This window comes from Aedes aegypti, chromosome 2 (genome assembly GCF_002204515.2).
Source record: "Aedes aegypti strain LVP_AGWG chromosome 2, AaegL5.0 Primary Assembly, whole genome shotgun sequence".
Classification (NCBI taxonomy): Eukaryota; Metazoa; Arthropoda; class Insecta; order Diptera; family Culicidae; genus Aedes; species Aedes aegypti.
In genome coordinates, this window is record NC_035108.1 from 210,974,686 (window position 1) to 210,997,800 (window position 23,115).

Sequence of the window (23,115 nt, forward strand, 5' to 3'; positions counted from 1 at the left end):
ATATTTTCAAATTTATTTTTATACACTATAAAAATGATAATATTTATCATAAATCGGTAACACGAGCTCATAAAACCAATATTTTTCGAATTATGAATTTAGTGGCTTAAGTGTCCGGTACTGGGGGATCTCCCCCTATATCATCCAGAATTCAACCAGGATTGTTTTGTAAAGATACTTTCACAAAATTTTGCAGTTCTTCCATGAATTCCACAAAAGAGAGTGGTATTTGTTCCATCGATTGTGTCGCTTGCCCATATGGGGAAGAACGATGAAAATGTAAGGTAATATCGGTAATCCGATTAAGCGTGATTAAATCATGGATCGCATAATAAGTACCACCACCTTATATCACGAGCTCAATATCCTTTGCATGACAACTGTGGAGATGCAGAGGTATATTCGGTCTCTAGTAACAACGTTTGTTTAACAAACATTCTCTCAATCCCCGATGACCTCTTTTGAATCACCTTTTAGACTTTGACTCCCGATCAGTGCGCATTGAGAATAGTGAGCGGATCCCATGCCCCATTCATCATATTTTTGTGCAACTTATTCTGATATAACACGGAGTGTAACTGTGAAGCTGTCATCCATGCTCATGCTCATGGTCTTCCATGAATCCCATCATTTTAGCGCACCAGTCAATATTTGCAGCTTTTTCTTGATTACCAATCATTAATAAGTTGAATTTGTTAGACAACGTTTTCATGCCCCTCTTTCCAGAGGAATCACACGATTGAAACCACTTTCCGACCTAGCTTCGAACAAAGAAACTGAACCTCGATGGCTTGTGTGCAACCGAGGGGCTCTCTCGGTCGTACGTTTCCAGAGTCCCAGTTCTAATCAGGCTCTCCAATAAATATATCGAAACCAAAAATAGAAACCAAAGAGCAGCAACTCGAGGATTTTCCCCACAGAAAAGGTCATTTAATTTCTATGCTCCATTCAATGTCGTTTCCCGTTACGATTCCATCGTCAAATGAGCTCGGTGGTCATCATTACCATCATCGTCGCCATTCATTTCGCCGATTTTTTTTATGGAACCACAATTATCCCAAGGAACAAAACCAACCGAAAAAGGTACTTAAGCAAAATTCAATTCACTAAATAGTCAACTGAGTCGGAAAAAAGATACGCGAAACTGTACAAATTAAATCAATTTCTCTTTCGTTGTGGTAGCCCAAAATCACGCTCGCGGATGTCGGAAAAGGCTGCAATTAATTTTCCCGGCTTTTTTTTCCACGTTCTACACTTCTGGTTGTTTGGTCAGCGATGTCAAAGCATCCTTCTCGCTGCATTGAGTGTGTGTTGCGTTCATTTTGTAGTGGCATGTCCAGCTGTTGACGTGTGAGAAAGAGAGAGAGAAAGAACAATGGAGAGAAAAATTAACATGATGAATCCACTTGCGAAGCCGCTTCAGCCCTTCAGCCTAATAGATAAACGTATTTGAATTTGAATTATTATTTAGAATTTACTTGCTACACTTGGACTATGGTACTTTAGAAATTTTTATTGCAATAAATAATCACGTCAAATGTTTTTATAAGTTATGATCTAGAAGTGCATTTAAAACATTTTGCGAACAATTTTAATACATCTAAATAGATTTAAATGTTTGAATCATAGGTTTGATTGCGCAATAATTTGCACAATTTTAGCCTGAAAAAGTTTCGCGTTTTCTCGGTGAGAATCGAACTCACGACTACCTGTTACTAGATAGGGCGCGTTACCCCTACTCCACGAGAGGACTCTACATATGTTGTAAGTATGAGAATCAAAACTGAGTTCTATTCTCACCGAGAAGACGTGAAACTTTTTCGCAAATTTCACACCAATTAGTTCATTTAATCCAATTGCAAAATATATGTTATGTTTAGTTTTTAGGTAGTTGTTAAACTTCCACTCGGCTGGTTAGCCGTAAATCACGAATCATAATTAATTAAGCAATAATATTTTGATGTTTCACATGCCATAATTATGATTATGATAAATGTTACATATAAAAAATACCAAAGCAACATTCCGGGCATTATCATGGTGTTGCCAGCTAAATTTTCTATTACAGTGATATTCCGTTTTTGGAATGCTCCATTTTTGGTTCCACAAGGATGCTGTACTAACATTTCCATGATGTTTTTGAAAGCAAAAATTGAAAAATAAAATTTAAAAAATTGGTTCCGATTTAGGCTCGATTCTGTTTTTGGCAACTGAAAATTTCTACATTGTTGCTAAAAATGGAATCCCACTGTATCTGCATAAAATGAATTGTGTTTATATGTCATGAGTTGGCTTGAAGATGGGTCAACAAATTTGCATAAATCTATCATCATCATTCCCTTGTAAAAGTTGAAGAATGCCTTGAAATAGCTATAAATATAAACTATTAATGATCATCACATGGTAAACTCATTTTAGGTATATTTCCTATGTATACAAATTGTATAGTAATAACCTATTATACTTAGCTATAAGCATCTTATAAAATGATTTATTAATATATATGACTCTTACTAACATTCCAATAAGAGTACTCATTATCGAAACTTGCACAGTATTTTAAGGCCCAACCCGAGCAGAAGAAAATTGTTGCAGACTATTGAACTAAGGTTTTCTTCAACAGATATTTTTTAATACTTCAATAATGTATAATGAATGTTCACATAGAAGTGGAATTTTTCAATAGTAGTTCCATATGGTATGCAATACGTATTTTTTCAAGTCAATACGAAACGAAACTATACGCGGTGTTAATAGCTCTGCATATGACAAAACGGAACGTAATATAAAAGTTTCGTTTTTTTAATATGTTTTATTGGTTATTTCCGTTTATTTTTGCGAAAAGCTTGAAAATCGTCTTCATTAAGCCTTTACCCAAGATTTGTTTTACTGCTGAACAGTTAAAGGCTTTAGAAAAATCTCTTTTGAAACAGAACTTTATTCTAAAATAAACTGACTTACCATACAGAATAGTGCAGAACAGTCTCGAAAACTCAGTCCCACAATTCAATCCGACTTTTAGAACTTATCAAAACGTAAATTTTCATGGAAAAAGATTGTTAGATATCAACAAATATTTCAAAAGTTATTAAAGTTTTTGTGATAAAAAATATTTGTTTTCAAGGCATTTTATTTGCGTTACAAAAATAACACATCTGTAATTTTTTTGATATAATATACAATTTAGTTTTGTCTTTTGAAAGCCGTCAAAATATATTTTTTATGTTCGCCCCAGTCAGAGATATTCACAATCAAAATCGACATGTTTTTGAGAGAAAAACAACAATAACTCCAAAACGTAAGAAGATAGCGAGTTTCTTCACTCACCAAATTAAGCATTTTTAAAGCTCTAAAAGTGTTTCATAGACTACTTTGGTGCGTTTGACTCTATTTTTTTGCTCGTCGGGCAGACCGGTAGGATGCCGAGGACAGTCTTGATCCCGGTTGAGGGGTGACTTTCGGTTCGCAAGCGCCCTGACGACCCAAAGCATGTGGCTCGTCGTGATCGATACTACTCGGCTTAGGTCCCGACAGTGAAGCTAGCCTACTCCGATGGACAGTACCTGATGGACGGAGGAATATCTCTCGACACTGGTTACGTTACGCGTTGTTCATACTCCGTTGTTGGCCGGTAGACTGTCGAAGTCTGGACCAGAGATTCTGGTTGAAGGATGGCTTCCGGTTCACTGGCGCTCCGACGACTCAAGCCGGTGATACGCTCGCCCTACTCAGAATAGCCCCCGACGGTGGATCTATCCTACTCCGACGAAGATTTTCTCGGCGGCGGAAGATCTTTCCTATTTGCGATTCCGGTGGAAGGAAGCTTTCGGTTCACAGGTACCCTGACGATCATTTGCCGGTGCTGTTCCGCGATCTACTCAGCTAGTCCCCGACGGTGAACTTAGCCTACCGTTTTGATTCATATTACGGACACTTAAGGCCTCAGTGACTTATAACTCATCACAACGCATATAAAATAAATCATTCTGTATGATTGCTCCTCGTTATGGAGCATTCAAAACACTAAACTTTCAATTGGTGGATAAAGATTTCGATTTCACTTCATTAATCATTTTAAATAAATAGAAATATATGGACTTTTTTATATTCTTATTCCGGACGCATCCTTACTTTTGCCTCATATTCCGGACACTTTGATTCGAATTCCGGACAGGTCTTGAAAATCATGAATAGAAAAGTCAAACCATTAATTGAAATCAGAAAACCTCTGAAGAGGCGTCTTAGGCAGTTGAGCATTATAAATTTTCATAATTATCTATGGAAAATATTGACTAAAACGAGCCTTGGAAGTGAGAACTTTTGAACGGCAAAAATTGAAACATTTCACGTGAAATGTTTCCCATACAAAGTAGAGTGTCCGGAATAAGAAGCTGTCCGTAATATGAATCAAAACGGTACTCCAAAGCTGGCCGGGCAGATGCCGAGGTCGGTCCTGTGATTCCGGTGGAGGGAAACTTTCGGTTCATAGGCGTTCAGACGACCATTTGCCGGTGCTGTTTCCCGATCTACTCAGCTAGTGCCCGGCGAAGTATCTAGCCTACTCCGACTCGATGGTGGTCGGCCAAGTGACACGGTCGGTTCTGCAATTCCGATTGGAGGATGATTTCCGGTTCACAGGCGCCTCGACGACTTATTACGACGACGACGATACTATGTTACGCTCGTTCTACTCGGTTTAGTCCCCGACGGAGGATCTAGCCTACTCCGATCGCGCCCGATGGTCTTTTCTCATCAACAAACTGACTTGTCAACAGACTGTGCCGAGGTCGGTCCGACAATTCCGGTGGAAGGTTGGCTTCCGGCTCATCAGCGCCCCGACAACCCGACGTCAAGCGCTGCTCCCTGCGTTTCGTTTCGCTGCTCTTCTCTCCAGTTGCGGTGTAAGCCAGGTATTATTTGGACCACCATGTTGGTCATCATATTCCAAAGATCGTGATCGCTTATCATTCCGTGTACCACACCTTCTACGCTGAAGTACTCACCAAAAGTAGCCGCCACCGTGTTTCGTATAATGTTTAACCTCGGGCAGTCAAAGACAACATGTTCTGGCATTTCTTCAATCTCCATACACTCAGGACAGTATGGTGAAGACGCATGACCGAATCGATGCAGATACTGCTTGAAGCAGCCGTGACCTAACAAAAACTGTGTCAAGTGGAAGTTCACTTCTCCGTGCTCCCTGTTCACCCAGGCCGATAGATTCGGGATGAGCCTGTGGGTCCACCTTCCTTTCTCGGAGGCATCCCATTCTTGCTGCCATTTAGCCAGCGAACGAATTCTTGCCAACTTCCTTGCCTGCCTAGTTTATTCTCGCTAATGTCTTCGGAAAGGATTATGCAGATCGGGATCATCCCAGCGATTACGCATGCCACCTCCGACGATATAGTTCTTAAGCGCTCACCACTCGCATGGTGATGAGTCAAAACGAGCTATTTTACTTATCCCGATTCCGTTTGGTCTGTAGCACCGCACCTCAGGCTGGCGCATAGCGATGTTGACACGACAACTAGAAGACGCTTCTTGTTTCAGCCCAGATGTTTCAGCTAGTTCGTGCTCGCTCTCTGTGCATTTCATCACCCTGCTGAAGATAAACTGTTACAAGAATTTACCGAGTGTATCCAGTAAACGTATAGGCCTATATGATCCTGGATCCCCGGCGGTTTTCCTGGGTTCGGCAACAGTACCAGTTCCTGAATTTTCCATATTTCTGGAAATTGACCTTCGTCCAGACATTTCTGCATAACCTCGTTTACCGTATCTGGATACGCAAAGACCGCTGCTTTGAGTGCCACGTTGGGGATTCTGTTCGGACCCTAGGCCTTGTTTAGCTTTAGCGCTTTCATAGCTGCTATAAGCTCCTCGTTGGAGATCTGACGAGCTTCAGCATTTCCTACCTCTTTATTGCCATATGGTGTGGCCGGTCACATTGTATGATCATGCTTTGGGAACAGACCCTCGATGATGACTCTCTGTTTGTCCTCACATGTTTCGGCCGATGCCAACGGGCCCTTGATTTTCGCCATAATTAATCGGTAGGCATTCCCCCAAGTATTAGCATCAGCTGCTCGGCACAGCTCTTTGAAGCAGTTAGACTTGCTCAGCGTAATCTCACGTTTGAAAGCCGTTCTGGCTTGCTGGAACACAATTCTCCGCTCTCCTCGGACTTCCTCGTGTCTCGCTCTCTGATATCGTCTCCTGGCTTTAAGACAAGCGGCGCGCAGAGTACAGAGTGCCTCGTTCCACCAGTATACGGGACGCCGGTAGTTTGATGGCTTCCGTTTTCTTGGCATTATTATGTCACACGTCCTGACCATCGCCCTTGTCAGCTCCACCGCATCGAGATCCGGGATATCACTGTTTACACGAAGTGCTTCGACGAAAAGGTCCTTGTCGAAGGCCTTCGTCTTCCACTGCTGTGCGATAGTCGTGGTTCTCGGCGTTTCCGCGCAGTCCCGTCGGCCAATGGTATAGCGGATTGCCTGGTGATCGCTATGGGTATACTCCTCACTTATCCTCTAGTTCATGTTGCCCGCCAGCGATGGGCTACACCATGTAAGATCGATGATCGATGCTCGTCCGTTTTTCCTAAATGTGCTAACGGTACCTTCATTGCACAGCTGGAGATCTAGCCTTATCTTTTCCAGAGTAAAATTGAAAATGTTTTTCCGAAGCATCCTTTGAAAAATTGTTTGTTTTTTTCTGAACGGATCCCTCACAGCTAAAAATATGTTGTAAATTTACGTTTATTTTCATGCACATATTTGGAGCATAAAAATAAGCCTAAATTTCAACGACCAATCCATTATTTTTCAATCGAATTCACTTCAAATTTACTCGATCATGTAATATTCAACCATTTTTAGTTGAAAGTTGAATTTATATGCATTTAAATTTACATGATGCCGAATTTGGTTTATTTTTACGGTAGACTTCAGTTTACATCACATTGAAAATTAAATATTTTTTTCTGTGCTGTGACAATTGGTTTCTATATCAGTGTCAGTTACGATGATGCTTTATGCTCAAGGAAGTTAAGAAAATATCCATAACGCAAAACTCTTAGACCGATCGAGAATCGAATACTGAACCCTCGAGCATGGTTTTGCTTTGCAACCGTCGTCGTTACCACAAGGCTAAAACAAACCTCTTATCCAGTACTACTACTGGACTCGTAGTTTAAATGTTAAATTTTAAATACCGTATTACTCCAAGTCTAACCAAGCAAACTATCACAATACCGCTCAGTATACCCCATAGTATCGGTGTAGTGCATTCTTGTACATGTCGACATCACTTCCACCATTCATTGTTGCATTTGGTTTCCTCAGTTCGCTCATTGTCACCGTGATTGTGGTTGGCGTCATCGCCAGTTTCCCCTCTTTTTTTTCTTTTCACGTCATTAATGCAGCCATGGGACTCCCGCCCGACATAATAATATGAAAGCACACTTCCGCAACTGCCACAGGGGCGTGTTTGTGAGCGTGACCATATTGCCGTTCGGAGGAACTAGACATATCTATTATTTCAGCCAGAATTGAGGCGGAAGAAATGATAATCGTGGCGAAGGCTGCCATATGAGTTGCATAATAAAATGTAGTTGTTGAGCAGTGTAGGTTGTATTCGGCGTGGCATGTTTGACTTGACATATTTGTTGAAATTAAATGCAATTATTTGTTCTGATTGTTCTAAGTTATGGATCACGGACTACATTTATGAAGGTTTAATAAAGACTTGAAGATTTTCCGTAACTCTGCTGTTGCTTACAGCGCTTTGTTTTCAACTTTGTTTGTTAATGCACTTGTTTAATTAATTATGATCGTGGTTTACGGCTAAAACCAGCCGTGTGGAAATTTAACAACTACCGAAAAACTAAACATTACATATACTTTACAATCGAAATATGTAATGCGAAAAAGTCACACGTCTTCTCGGTGAGAATCAAACTCACGAATCCCTGATCTCTAGTTACGGCGCGTTACCCCTACGCCATGAGAGGACTCATAAACGCAGAAGTTAAAATGAATTCGATTTCAGCTCAATAATCACGTGGTCTTCTTTCGCAAAGCACGAAAGAATAAGATGCCCATCCAAACACAACGCTTTCCATTAATATTCAATACCTAGCCCGAAAGGACATTCTTTATTAGGTATTGAAATACCACACACTACTCATCAAAGACGTGCTGGCTGAAATCGAATTCAGGTTAATTTTTGCGTACATGAGTCCTCTCGTGGCGTAGGGGTAACGCACCCGATCTTGGTAGTAATCTTAATATCCTCTTCTACACTTGAGACTTGAAAAACCTGGATGAAAGCCTAGGCCAGTATCTGGGAAAACTTTCAAAGTAATTTCCTTGGAAATAAATGGACCAATGGGAGAATTGATGGCTGAATCTTGTAAGAAGAAATCTCTGGAGGCATCAGAACATGAATTCTCAAAGCTATACTTCTGAATAAGTCATCGACAAAATAGTCTTATCTGTAACAAGATAATGAAACTATTAGAGTTTATCAGAATTACTGATGACATTTAAGTTGTTTTTCCTTATTGCAAAGTGAAGAGAAATATTACAATTCAATTATTTTTTATAATCCTCCAATTAATGAAAAGTAAAGACTTTGAATATAATTCTAAATATGAAATTCTGTTAATAAAAAAATTTAATAAAAATTAATAATTTGAAACCTTTCGCTTCACTCAACACCCTTTTATGCATTTTTTAAAAAGCACATCCCATCGTTTCCATGAAAATCATGGCTCGTAAAAGGCACGAAATGCACCTTCACACAGTCCATGGGTGGTCGCACCTTTCCGACGGAAGTGAGAGGGCAAGCTTTTACGGCGTCCCCTCATCAATAAATTAGATGTGTCCTTTTGATGCTTTTTCGCCATCATCAGATTCATTGTGCTTGGTCCTCTCCTCTCATTAGCAGACGACAAATTTTCCCCCACCAAGTGGCCTTTTGAAGTCGTCGTTAAGCTATTAGGGTATACCCTGGCTTGTATATATAAATTATTGGAGTGAGAGAGAAATGTTGAGCAGTTAACACTTTTTTTCTATGCTGGTACCCCTTTAACCAAGCTGATGATAATAATGATTGTTAGTGAGATAGGTGCTATCTGACCAAAGAGTTGACCTGGAAGTGAATAAAGTGGTGCAACTTTGGTAGGTATAGGTTATTGCTAAATTTTGAATCTGTAATAATGCTTCCATATCTAAATTAAGGTCTGATGTGGTCTATCGATAAGTCACTCGATCCAACTTTGAGCAATTCCAGGGAAAAACGTAAATAAAAATGGTATTTTCAGACTGAATGTATGCAATATAAATGAAGCATTACGCATGTATAAGTTGCTATCTTAAATGGCATTTTCCATCAATATATTGCCAATTTTTCTAGAGTATGTTTTGAAAAGGGCTTATCAAAGAAAGAGATTAACTGGTATATTTGAATCAATTTCAGAACAATCAAGGACCATTGAAAACAAAACACAGAGAATAGTCATACTAGATCCATGATGGACTTTATATAAATCCGATTTTCTCAAAACCATGTCCTTCGATTTTGTTAAATATTGTTTCTTAAGAAAGCAGTATTTTTTCTTGAGGAGACAGAATGATCAAATGCTTAAAAATGTAATGCAAGCAAGCAAAACATATCATACTATTGATACATCTGATATCAAAAGCAGGTTTTACGCAAAAAATACTTTAAATTTGGTCATAATAAAGTGTTTCCTATCCTAGTTGTGTTGTGTGTTTCCTATCCTAGTTGTGTAACCATTCTCAATTTATTGTTAATTTTCAAATAAAATATACATACTTTTAACAATTTGAACTATTTCAAATGCTAATCATGTTATGATTAAGCTTATCTTCATTTTAATTTCATTATTCATTTCAAACATGACATTCATTTTTTCATCTAAATGTTTTGTGTTTGACAACACTATCATCCTAATTTGGTAAAAAATAATAAAGGTTTTGGGGACGGACCTGGTGTAGTGGTTAGAACACACGCCTCTCACGCCGAGGACCTGGGATCGAATCCCATCCCCGAGATAGTCACTAAAAATTTCAGTGACGACTTCCTTCGGAAGGGAAGTTAAGCCGTTGGTCCCGAGATGAACTAGCCCAGGGTTAAACATCTCGTTAATAAAGATAGAAAAATAATAATAATAATAATTAAGGTTTTATTGACATTTTGTTAGAAATATATGTTCTGGGTTATGGCTTTCAATCAATTATGCTCAAAAACGGATTTTTCATTTTCATCCGACGTTTCGGAAACGTTCATTGTGCATTTCTCTAGGAATTAACTGTGTTGCGTTTTCTCATTAACATGCCACAGTGATTGTACACCGTTTGGCATAAAGTCGTTTGGCATAAAGCCGTTTGACATATAAGTCGGGTGGGCTAATGGTCGTTTGGCATGATGGATGACTTAGAATGAATATCGGCATTTTCGAAGCTTTTACCGAGATCATCACCACCGAGCCCATAGTAAAAACAATCGTAGGTTTTCAATAAGCGTGGTGGTCGTTCAGATATATTACAAGCCATGAATGTCAAAAAATGTAGTGACATTAGAGAGCATAACTAAATAAAACTCCATATCCCAGAACAGCTTGCTGCGATATACATATTTGAAAATAGTAAATTGACAAAGAAAGTTCGCAGTTTGGACGTGATGAAAATTACTTGGAAAAAGTAGGGAAAATTTATTTGCAAAATATTAAAAAACCTTATCCAAAGATCTATTATTGCAGCATAATGCAAAAATAGCCTATATACGAGAGCAGTTTATTTTCGTTTAAAATGTTCAAGGCTCTAACGCAAAATGTCTTCTCACAACATAACACATAACACAACATAACACATTTTCGAAAATACTTGTGGCAAAACGTTTAATGATGATTTTTTTATGAATTCTAATTTTGAAAGTGTACATCAAAAACACTGTCTATTATCGAAAGAAGAGAAAATTTGTGATTGAAATAATATTTTTTCCAGCATATCTCGAAAGGAAATCATGTGTTTGCAAAAACAAAATTGAGTATTGGCAGGCAAGAATTGATAAAAAAGCAACATTTAAAAATAGTTAACATTTAGCTCAGTTCTTATACCTATAACTATGATTACATCATATTTAAAAAAAAACATAGAGGGGTAAATTTGTGCTTAATATATCAATATCTTCAGTATAAAAATTTATTCCAATAACGTAACTGAAGAGAAAAATTAATATTTGAAAGAAGAGTACTTTCGTGATAAATAAATTGAAAAGAAAATACTATTGGCAACAACTTGCCTAATACTCTTTAATTTATTCAAGAGCATATGATTGTAGAATAAGTTGACATATTGTATCAATTGACTCCACAACAAGCCTGATGTCATTACAAAGATTCAATAGAAAAGTAAAAACGAATGTCATCTCAAGAAATTCTTGGTTTCAGGCTCATTATGCCTAACGACTATTATACCAAACGTCCATTATGACAAACGACTTTATGCCAAGTTACCATTATGCCAAATGACTTTATGCCAAATGATCTACCACCGAACTATACAGAATGAAGCGGAAACAGCAAACCAGATTATTTCGGTACAAAAAGCGCCGCCTGGAAGAGAGTGAATGCCAAGAAATGGAGTTGCTGTGCCGTACTCAAAAAACGCGGAAGTACTATCAGAAGCCTAATGCATCCCGCAAAGGCTTCATGCCGCGAGCTGAAATGTACAGGGATAAGGATGGGAGCATCTTGATGGACGATCGCGAGGTGATCAACAGATGGAAGCAGCACTACGATGAACACTTGAATGATACAGAGGACATCGCATAGTAGGTCATGCATAGCAGGGCAGGACATCGAAGGTTACGCCAGCACTGCGGACAGTGGAAACCAAACCAACCAGCTCATACCATGGGGGCAGTTAAGGATGCCATTCAACAGCTCAAGAACAACAACGACCCGGAGAGGTTGACCACTTGTCTGCATTGGCTGATAGTCAGAATCAGGGAGATGGATCAGCTACCGGAGGAGTGGTAGTAAGGCGTGCCTTATCCACAAAAAGGGCGACAATCTGGAGTGTGCAAACTATCGTGCAATCACTATCCTCAACGCCGCCTACAAAGTACTGTCCCAGATTATCTGCTGTCGTCTATCAACTGCAAACAGTGCTGTAAAACAGTGAACAGAGTCTGTTCATGCACAACAGAAAAATGCTACCGCAACGGTGGTTCCTTTTGTGCGATTGCGTTCTTGCTTTCTTTGCTCACGATCGTCCAAACACACATACTGTAGAGGGCATCGCAACATTTTATTTTGACATGCACTCACGCATTTGATTCCCTGTGATATTTCTACAATAACACCATCGGTCAATTTTCTTAATACTGTCGTATACTAGTTTGTAATCTATCTATTATAATTATCTATTATAATCACCCAATTATTTACAAAAATAGGTAAGAACGGAAAAAAGAACGGCTGTGAGTAGACTCTGCTCATCCAGCAATCACACTCTTTTTACATTTGTTTTGTTCTGGTTCTCCGACGCAAGAATCTGTGAGCAAATCGGTCGCTGTCGGTTCGTGAGCGTGTGAGCGTGGATCCTGCTTAATATTGGTTCATTTTGCGTAAACGGCATGATTCTTCTCACCACTGCCTGCAAATGAATTTGTGGGAAGTTATCAAGTAGGTTTTATCGACGTCCGCTAAACAACGGCCCTGATCTTTAACTCCAGAAATGCCATGAGTACCTGGTCAATACGCACCACCTGTTTATCGATTTTAAAGCGGCATACGTCAATATTGACCGTGTAGAGCTATGGAACATCAAGGACGAGAACAGCTTTCCCGAGAAGCTCACTGCGTGAAGATTTCGTGCGAACAATCCAGTTCATTCGAAACCCACCTGGAACCACGACAATGTGATGGATTTTCGTGCCTGCTGTTTGATATTGCGCTGCAAGCTGTTATGCGGAGAGCTGGACTTAACAGTCGAGGCACGATTTTCACGAGATCCGGACAATTTGTTTGCTTCGCGGACGACATGGATATTATTGGTAGGCCGATTTGTGCGCAATAGAGCCCGCCTAGGAAGCAGTGTCACGATAGACAGGGATTCGTCCGAGGTTGTTGAAGACCTAGACAACTGGAAGTCGCATAACTGTTTACGAACAAAGTTGTATACTCATACAAACTGCATCATATCGATGATGATGATGATCGATGAATTTTCTCGCAGAAAACGCTATTTTATGAGTTCCTATCTCGCATAAGTTGTGATCTCGTCCTAAAAGCCATTGGTAACCGAGTGTGTAGCTCTTTGTTTTTTTTGTTGATCTGGTGGAGAATCGACTGTATGGTTGTAATCAAGACAATTTACACCGTCTTCAGCCAAAGGCTGCACAGACTGAACACAATCACGAACATTAGGCAACGGACAACACAGAACACCCAGTAGCCCAGTGATGGATTTTTCGTTTGACGAAAAGTTTCCACCGACTGGAGCGGGAATCGAACCCACGCTTCGTGGCACAATACGCCTAAACGACATCATTGGGAGATAGAGAAGGATCTTCTTCTCATCGTAGCATTGGTAAATAACGTGTAAATCCATTCGTTAGCTCGGTAACAACAAGCTACACACTCGGTTACCAATGGCTTTTAGGGCGAGATCACAGGTTACGCGAGATATGTAGGGGGAGATCCCCCAATGCCGGACAGCACCCAATACCGAACAAAGTTGAAACAATGAGAAATCATGGTCCAATCAAGATGGTGTATTAGTAGAAAAGAAAGCTCTTATGTAAACTAATGTTTGCGTAGAATAACACATCCTTGAAATATGCATGCCTTTTTAACCCGCAAAGTGCCGGGACGAACCTAAAATTTTCAAAATGCTCGTTCTCAGCAATGCTCCCACCGATTTTCGAGATTTTTGGCTTTTAGTGAATGGGAATAGTTGTACTAACTTTCTGCGTTGGTGCCGCCCCGCCAAAACCCTCCCCGTTTTTTGGAGATGCAAATATGTCTGTGTTTTTTCCCGTTTTTCACGCTGAGCTGACCAAATAGCTCTTGTTCTTTAATTGATTCGTCGCCCAGTTACCTAAATCTTATCAGAGAGGTGCCGTTCAGTGAGGGGATGGTTACACACATCTCGGGAATAACTTGGCTCCGATGGTAAGTAACCTGGTTCTTCGGAAAATCCGGAATATTCGTGAATATGGTCATTTCGTGAAAGTCGTCGTAAACAGCTGCGGTTTTTTGCCAATTCATCAGATTTTATTAAAAAAGAACGTAATAGATGATCGGAATTGCTTATCGACATGAGTGGCCCCTATAACGGCCTCCGGAAGATCCGGAACATCCGTAAAAATGGTCATTTCGTGGGAACTATCCTAGACCACCGGGATTTTTTCCAATGATATCAGAACTGATAATTATGGAATAAAGTGGGTAATTTGGACTATTCATGGACATACGTGGCCACTATAATGGCCTCCGGAAGATCCGGAACATCTGTAAAAATGGTCATTTCGTGAAAACTATACTAGACCACTGGGATTTTTTCCAATGATATCAGAATTGATAATTATGGAATATAATGTACGATTTGTACTGTTTATAGACATACGTGGCCACTATTATGGCCTCCGGAAAATCCGGAACATCCGTAAAAATCGTCATTTCGTGGGAACTATCCTAGACCACCGGGATTTTTTCCAATGATATCAGGATTGATAATTATGGAATATAATGGGCGAAATGGACTATTCATGGACATATGTGACCACTATAATGGCCTCCGGAAGATCCGGAACATCCGTAAAATAATCATTTCGTGAAAACTATCCTAGACCACCGGGATTTTTTCCAATGATATCAAAATTGATAATTATGGAATGAAATGGGTAATTTGGACTAATCATGGACATATGTGGCCACTATAATGGCCTCCGGAAGATCCGGAACATCTGTAAAAATAGTCATTTCGTGAAAACTATTCTAGACCACCGGGATTTTTTCCAATGATATCAGAACTGATAATTATGGATTAAAATGGGTAATTTGGACTATTCATGGACATACGTGGCCACTATAATGGCCTCCGGAAGATCCGGAACATTTCAAAATTGGTCATTTTGTGAAAACTATTCTAGACCACTGAGATTTTTTCCAATGATATCAGAATTGATAACTATGGAGTATAATGGGAGATTTGGACTATTCATGGACATCCGTAAAAATGGTCATTTTGTGGGAACTATCTTGGACCACCGGGATTTTTCCAATGATATCAAAATTGATAATTATGGAATATAATGGGTGATTTGGACTGTTCATGGACATTGGTGGCCACTATAATGGCTTCCGGAAGATCCGGAACATCTGTAAAAATGGTCATCTGGTGAGAATCCACCTAAACCACCGCGATTTTTTCCAATGATATTAGATATCATAATAATAGAACATTACGGATGATATTGATTTTTTACGAAAATATGTTGCCACTATAATGACCTCCGGAAGATCCGGAACATCCGATAAAATGGTCATCTCGAGGAAATCATCCTAGACCAACGCGAGTTTTTCCAATGGTATCGTAATTTATAATCACAAAACATAATGAATGATATATAGTGGTCACCAGAGAGGCCTCCGGAAGATCCGAAACATCCGTAGATATGTTCATTTCGTGAAAATCATTCTAGACCAGCGCCACGGATGAATGATTAAGATTATTTATGGAAAAAAGCGGCCACTATAATGACCTCCGGAAGATCCGGAACATCCGTTAAAAAGATCATGTCGTGAAAACCATCCTAGACCACCACTGTTTTTTTTTTTCAATGGGATCATCATTTATAATTGTTTAACCTAACGGATGATTCATATAGTTCTTGGATATGAGTGACCACTGTAGGGGCATCCGAAAGATCCGGAACATCCGTAAAAATGATCATTGCGTGAAAATCATCCTATACCATCAAGATTTTTCCAATGATATCAGAATATAATGGATGATTTAGATTCTTCATGGACATAAGTGACCACTGTAACGGCCTCCGGAAGATCCGAAACATCCGCAAATTAAATCACCTCGATTTTTTTTCCAATGATATCAGAATTTATAATTTTAGAACGTAATAGATGATTTTGGTGTTCATGGCAATAAGTGGCCACTAAAATGGGCTCCGGAAGATTCGGAACATTCGTAAAAATAGTCAATTCTTGAAAATCATATTAAACTACCGCGATTTTTTCCAATGATATCAACATTTATAATTATAGAACATGACGGATGGTTTTGATTGTTCCTGGACATTAGTGGCCATTATAATGGCCTCCAGAAGATCCGGAACATTCGAAAAAAATGGTCATCTCGTGAAAACCATTCTAGACCAACGCGTATTTTCCAACAATATCATAATTCCAAATAATCCATTTTGTCTTATAATTATGAATTCTGATATCATTGGAAAAATTCATGGTGGCTTAGAATGACTTTCACGATATGACCATTTCCACGGATGTTCCGGATCTTCCGGAGGCCATTTTGGTGACTACTTATGTCCATGACAAATATATATCATTCGTTATGTTTTGTAATTGGATAAAATCGCGTTGGTCTAGGATGATTTTCAAGGGGGTACCATTTTCACGAATGTTCCGGATCTTCCAGCTGCCATCATAGCGGCCAGTTATGTCCATGAACAATATAAGTCATCAGTAAGGGTCTAAAATTATAAATTATGATATTGTTAAAAAAAATCTTGGTAGTCTTAAATGATTTACACGAAATGTAAATTTTTACGGACGTTCCGGATCTTCTGGAGGCCATTATAGTGAAAACTTATGTCCATAAACAATATGAATCATCAATTTGTTCTATATTCATGAATTCTGATATCATTTGAAAAATCATGATAATCTAGGATGATTTTCACGAGATTACCATAATAACAGATGTTCCGGATCTTCCGGATGCCAAAACAGTAACCACTTATATCCATGAACAATGTAAATCATTCGTTAGGTAATACAATTATAAATTATGATATCATTTAAACAAATATGGAAGATTTTCACAAAATGACCGTTTCTACGGATGTTCCGGATCTTCCGGATACCTTTATAGTAGCCACTCATGTCCATGAATAGTCCAAATCATCATTATGTTCTATAATTTTAAACTCTAATATCATTGGAAAAAAATCGCGGTGTTCTAGGATGATTTTCACAAAACAACCATTTTTACGGATGTTCCGGATCTTCTGGAGGTCATTATAGTGGCCACCTATGTCTATGAACAGTCCAAATCATCCATTATATTCTATAATTATCAATTCTAATATCATTGAAAAAAAAAAACCGGTGGTCTAGGATGGTTTTCACAAAATGGCTATTTTTACGAATGTTCCGGATCTTCCGAAGGCTTTTATAGTGGCCACCTATGTCCATAAACAGTCCAAATCGTCAATTATATTCCATAATTATCAATTCTGATATCATTGGAAAAAAATCCTGGTGGTCTAGGATGGTTTTCACGAAAAGACCATTTTTACGGATGTTCCGGATCTTCCGAAGGCTATTATAGTGGCCACCTATGTCCATGAACAGTCCAAATCATCCATTATATTCCATAATTATCAATTCTGATGTCATTGGAAAAAATCCCGGTGGTCTTGGATGGTTTTCACAAAATGGCCATTTTTACGGATGTTCCAGATCTTCCGGAGCCCATTATAGTGGCCACCTATGTCCATGAACAGTCCAAATCATCCATTTTATTCCATAATTATCAATTCTGATATCATTGGAAAAAATCCCGGTGGTCTACAATAGTTTTCACGAAATGACGATTTTTACAGATGTTCCGGATCTTCCGGAGTCCATTATAGTGGCCACGTATGTCCATGAATAGTTCAAATCACCCATTATATTCCATAATTATCAATTCTGATATCATTGGAAAAAATTCCGGTGGTCTAGGATAGTTTTCACGAAATGACCATTTTTACGGATGTTCCGAATCTTCCGAAGGCCCTTATAGTGGTCACATATGTCCATGAATAATTCAAATCACCCATTTTATTCTATAATTTTCAATTCTGATATCATTGGGAAAAATCCCGATGTTCTAGGATAGTTTTCACGAAATGACAATTTTTACGGATGTTCCGGATCTTCCGGAGGCCGTTATAGTGGCCACTCATGTCGATAAGCAATTCCGATCATCTATTACGTTCTTTGATAATAAAATCTGATCAGTTTCTATTCTGCTTTGGTCTGCATCGGACGCAGCTGTAAATTGCTTCCGCGTGTACGTAGTCTATTGTTCGGTGCGGCTTTTGTCCGTTAGTTCGAAACGTTCGGTGCAAATCGTTGATACCGTGTATCATGGAAGCGATTTGTAATACAGTCCAATTCAAATTCCCCGCTGGAGCTCCCCAGCCTTCATGGGAGGAGATTGCTGTTTTTACGAAACGGATGCATTTGGATTTGATGATAATTGAAGCAGTGTATAGACAGCCGGGAAGAGCGCTCTGTTTTAAATATAAAACAGAAGAAGCCATGGAAAACATGTTAAGGCGACAGAAGGAATCAATTAAATTTCATTACACGAATGGAAAGGCTGTGGATGTACGATTGTCGATTGCGGGAAGGAAGAGTACCTACGTGCGTGTTTTCGACATCGCCCCCGAGGTACCCGATAATGATTTAGCTGTGGTGTTTGCTGAATACGGAAGAGTGGAAAGCATCATTCGGTAAAAGTTTCCGACCGGTTTGGGACTCGATCATTTGTACACCGGTATTCGGGGAGTGCACTTAGAACTAGAAAAAGAGATTCCTCCAACTCTAGAAATCAGTAGCTGGAAAGTTAGGATCTTTTATGAAGGTCTTAAGCATAAATGTTTTTTGTGCAGGATGGAGGGACACCACAAAGATGCATGCCCACAGCGAAAGTCCAAGAAAAAGGAAAAGGAGACTGGTGAATCGGCTTCCTATGCAGTAGTTGTAGAGTCTGGAGCGTCAGCGTTATCCGATGAAGTGGAATTTATTGAAGAGGAAACAATTGAAGAAGAAGTTATTCTACAAACCGTAGAGAGTGCGGAAGAATTAAGAAAAATTGAGATGCAAAGGAAAGAAGAAGAAGAGGAAGCGGAGCAGAAAAGGCTAAGACAGGAGAAATTGGATGGTCTGGCAAAAATACCAAACGCGTTCCAGGCGGCTATGGACAGGCATGATGCGAACGAACGCAGGAATAAATTTGCAGCAACTGGTTCAACGTCAACGGAAGTGCTGCGTCCAAAAAAGACAGCAAGAAAAAGCTAGTTTTAATGCATTTTTTCATTGTAGAATCAAAATAGTTTTACAATATCGTTATTCGGCTCCGTTAAGTGCCATGCACGTTTGAGCCTATCAAATAAATGAAATGAAAAAAAAATAAAAATAAAATCTGATGAATTGGCAAAAAACCGCAGCTGTTTACGAAGTTATTCCCGAGATGTGGATTCTCACCAGATGACCATATTTACAGATGTTCCTGATCTTCCGGAGGCCATTATAGTGGTCACCTATGTCCATGAATAGTCCAAATCACCCATTATATTCCATAATTATCAATTCTGATATCATTGGAAAAAATCCCGGTGGTCTAGAATAGTTTTCACGAAATGACGATTTTTACAGATGTTCCGGATCTTCCGGAGGCCATTATAGTGGCCACGTAAGTCCATGAATAGTCCAAATCACCCATTTTATTCCATAATTATCAATTCTGATATCATTGAAAAAAAAAAAATCCCGGTGGTCTAGGATAGTTTTCACGAAATGACCATTTTTACGGATGTTCCGGATCTTCCGAAGGCCCTTATAGTGGTCACATATGTCCATGAATAATTCAAATCACCCATTTTATTCCATAATTTTCAATTCTGATATCATTGGGAAAAATCCCGATGTTCTAGGATAGTTCCCACGAAATGACAATTTTTACGGATGTTCCGGATCTTCCGGAGGCCGTTATAGTGGCCACTCATGTCGATAAGCAATTCCGATCATCTATTACGTTCTTTGATAATAAAATCTGATGAATTGGCAAAAAACCGCAGCTGTTTACGACGACTTTCACGAAATGACCATATTCACGAATATTCCGGATTTTCCGAAGACCCAGGTTACTTACCATCGAAGCCAAGTTATTCCCGAGATGTGTGTAACCATCCCCTCACTGAACGGCACCTCTCTGATAAGATTTAGGTAACTGGGCGACGAATCAATTTAAGAACAAGAGCTATTTGGTCAGCTCAGCGTGAAAAACGAGAAAAAACACAGACATATTTGCATCTCCAAAAAACGGGGAGGGTTTTGGGGGGCATCACAGAACGTAGATCAGTCGTCATAGCCGGCGATATCAACGCGTGGGCCATATAATGGGGCAGTCGCTTCACCAACTCAAAAAAGTTGCCAACGATGGTACCACCAATACATACTGTCGGGATGGCCGAGAGTCAATTATTGACGTAACTTTCTGTAGCCCTGGGCTGTCAGGAAGTTTGAACTGGCGAGTGAGTGAGGGGTATACCTACGCACAGTGACCGCAGTAGCGGACGGCAGTTGGAAGCAGCACCAATTCAATGGCGAAGTTTAGGGGCCCAGCAGTACCACCCGATAGGTGTCCGGAGACGATGAAGGCTATCATTGAAGCGCTATTAGAGCGGCACGAACCGACGAGCAGGCCGTCATAGTTCAAGATGACGTTGCAGAAACTCAGGAACAAACGAAAAAAAAAAGCTAGGAAGGCTCCGGGACCAGACGGTATCCCCCTCTGGAAGCAGCAATCCAAGAAAACCCGTATATGTTCAGGATTGTGCTGTAAAAATGTATCGAAGAGGGTAACTTCCTCGACATTTGAAAGCAACAAAAACTGCGCTGCTGCCAAAACCAGACAAGCCTTCTGGCAGATCTTTGAGCATATTGCACCCCGGGGTGTGAAAATCGTCGGCTTCGCAGATGACGGGGAATTCGGAAGATAGCAAAAGATGAAACCATAAGGAAATGGCAACAGCAGTGGGATTACGCTGAGAATGGTAGATGGAGTCACCGAATAATACCGTGCCTGTCGGTGTGGGTGAACAGAAAACACGGATAAGTGAATTTCCACTTGACCCAGTTTTTGTCTGTTCATGGCTGCTTCAAGAAATACCTGAATAGGTTTGGACATGCAAGATCGCCGAGTTTCGGCGATGTTGATGAAACCCTGAGCACGTGGTCTTCAAGTGTCCGCGCTTCGAGCATGAGCGAGCCGAGATGACTTCCGTCGTCAGACGTTAATGTGCCCAATATTGTCCAACGGATGTATGCAGGCGAAGAAAAAAGGGACCCGAACCCGACCCGTACCCGACTTATTTTATTTCTTCAAACCCGGACCCGACCCGACCCGAACCCGAGACAAAAATTCATAAGCAAACCCGTACCCGACCCGAACCGGAAAAAAATTCGCTGTTCAAACCTGAACCCGACCCGAAACCCGAAAAAGTTTTCTAAGAAAAACCCGAATAGAACCCGGGCTCGAAATGATAATAAATTCATCGTTTCTGAAGCATAGGGAAGCTTTCAGGTTGTTACTTTGTGAACAATTCTCACCAAACCCGATCCAAACCCGACTTTTTTCAAGCCCGAACCCGACCCGTACCCGATAATTTTTAAGCCTTCAAACCCGACCCGAACCCGAACCCGAAAAAATAAAAAAATTTAAACCCGAACCCGACCCGAACCCGTCGGGTTCGGGTTCGGGTCGGGTTTCGGGTTTGAAAACCTGAGACCCGACCATCTCTAGTAAACAGGACATAGGGTTGTCGCAAAATCTCAATTAATCGATTAGTTGATAATCGATTACAGTCCAAGAATGCCGATTATCGATAACGATTAATCGACTAGTATTTTTCGATTAATCGAATTAATCGACATTTTTTCTGTAAATATGAGTTCTTACTGCTATAAGGTACACCGGAGTAAGCTAAATCGGGTGGGGCAAAATGAAATACTAAGTTTTAAACATAATGACAATAAGTGTTAGCAGGTTTTTTGTTCCTTGAAGCATGTTTCATTTGTTAGCACAATATTTTAAATTTTAAATAATTTAAAATTTTAAATCGTGGTACGATGCGACCTTAACATGACATTTGCAAACACAGTTTTTGAGTATTGTTTTGTTATGCATAACAAATTTTAAATGTTTTCCTGCGTGCGACGCTTCGTATTGGTTCGCTTTAAATTATTTGGAAAAAATATACAATTTTTTGAAGTGCAGGTTTTTTTGAATGCACGAAAAATGGTAGCTTGAGGGTAGTTTAAAAATAAAATTTCTTGATAAAAATAATTTCTCGAAAATAAAATAAAATAAAATTTAAAAATTTCTTGGTATTTTTGAAAGGTTTTTGATCCGTGAAAATGTTCAGGCAAAACTGCTGGAGAAATCTTCCCTGAGGAAATGTTGGATAAATTTCTAGAATTTAATCCCATAAGAATTCATTTAAAGGATTTTAATAAAAAATAGAGGAGAATATTAATGGAAACTACTGGCAGAATTCTTGGAGTAAGACCTGGATATTTCCCCTTTTCCTCAGGAAACCTGGATATTTTTTTTATCCTTTGTTAAGGTTATGTATTGAACAAAAATTTCACATCATGCATTGAGGGCGAAAATGGCTTTGAAACAATTACAGTAGGAATTCTATCAGATCCTCTTTTAGGGATTCCACCAGGGATATTACCGACAGGATATTTTTATGGATTTCTCCCATAATTTCATGCTTCCAAAGATGCCTCCAAAACATATTTTTAAATTATTTCAAGAACGCTTTCAAAGATTTCTCCATTCATTCTACAAGGATTTGTTTCAGATATTTCTCTCAGGCTCCTTCAGGATTTTTTACAGAAATTTCTCCCAGAATTTTTCTTAAGATTCCTCACGGGATTCCCTTGAAAAAAAATCTCACAAGGATTCTTTCAGGGAGTTCTCTAGAAATTCCCATGAGATTCCTCCAGCAAAACTACCAAGGAGTCCTCATGAAACC

General features: G+C 39.4%; 1 protein-coding gene across 5 annotated transcripts in view; it reads right to left on the reverse strand.

The window, feature by feature from the left end:
- Window positions 1-207: 207 nt before the first annotated feature.
- Window positions 208-23,115, reverse strand: part of LOC23687899 — a 756,337-nt gene continuing 733,429 nt past the window's right edge. For all 5 annotated transcript variants that reach the window (XM_021843875.1, XM_021843874.1, XM_021843873.1 and 2 more), the window contains one exon: window positions 208-1,340. In XM_021843875.1, the coding sequence (XP_021699567.1) occupies window positions 1,250-1,340 (91 nt within the window). In that variant the 3' untranslated portion in view covers window positions 208-1,249. The remainder of the gene's footprint in view (window positions 1,341-23,115) is intronic.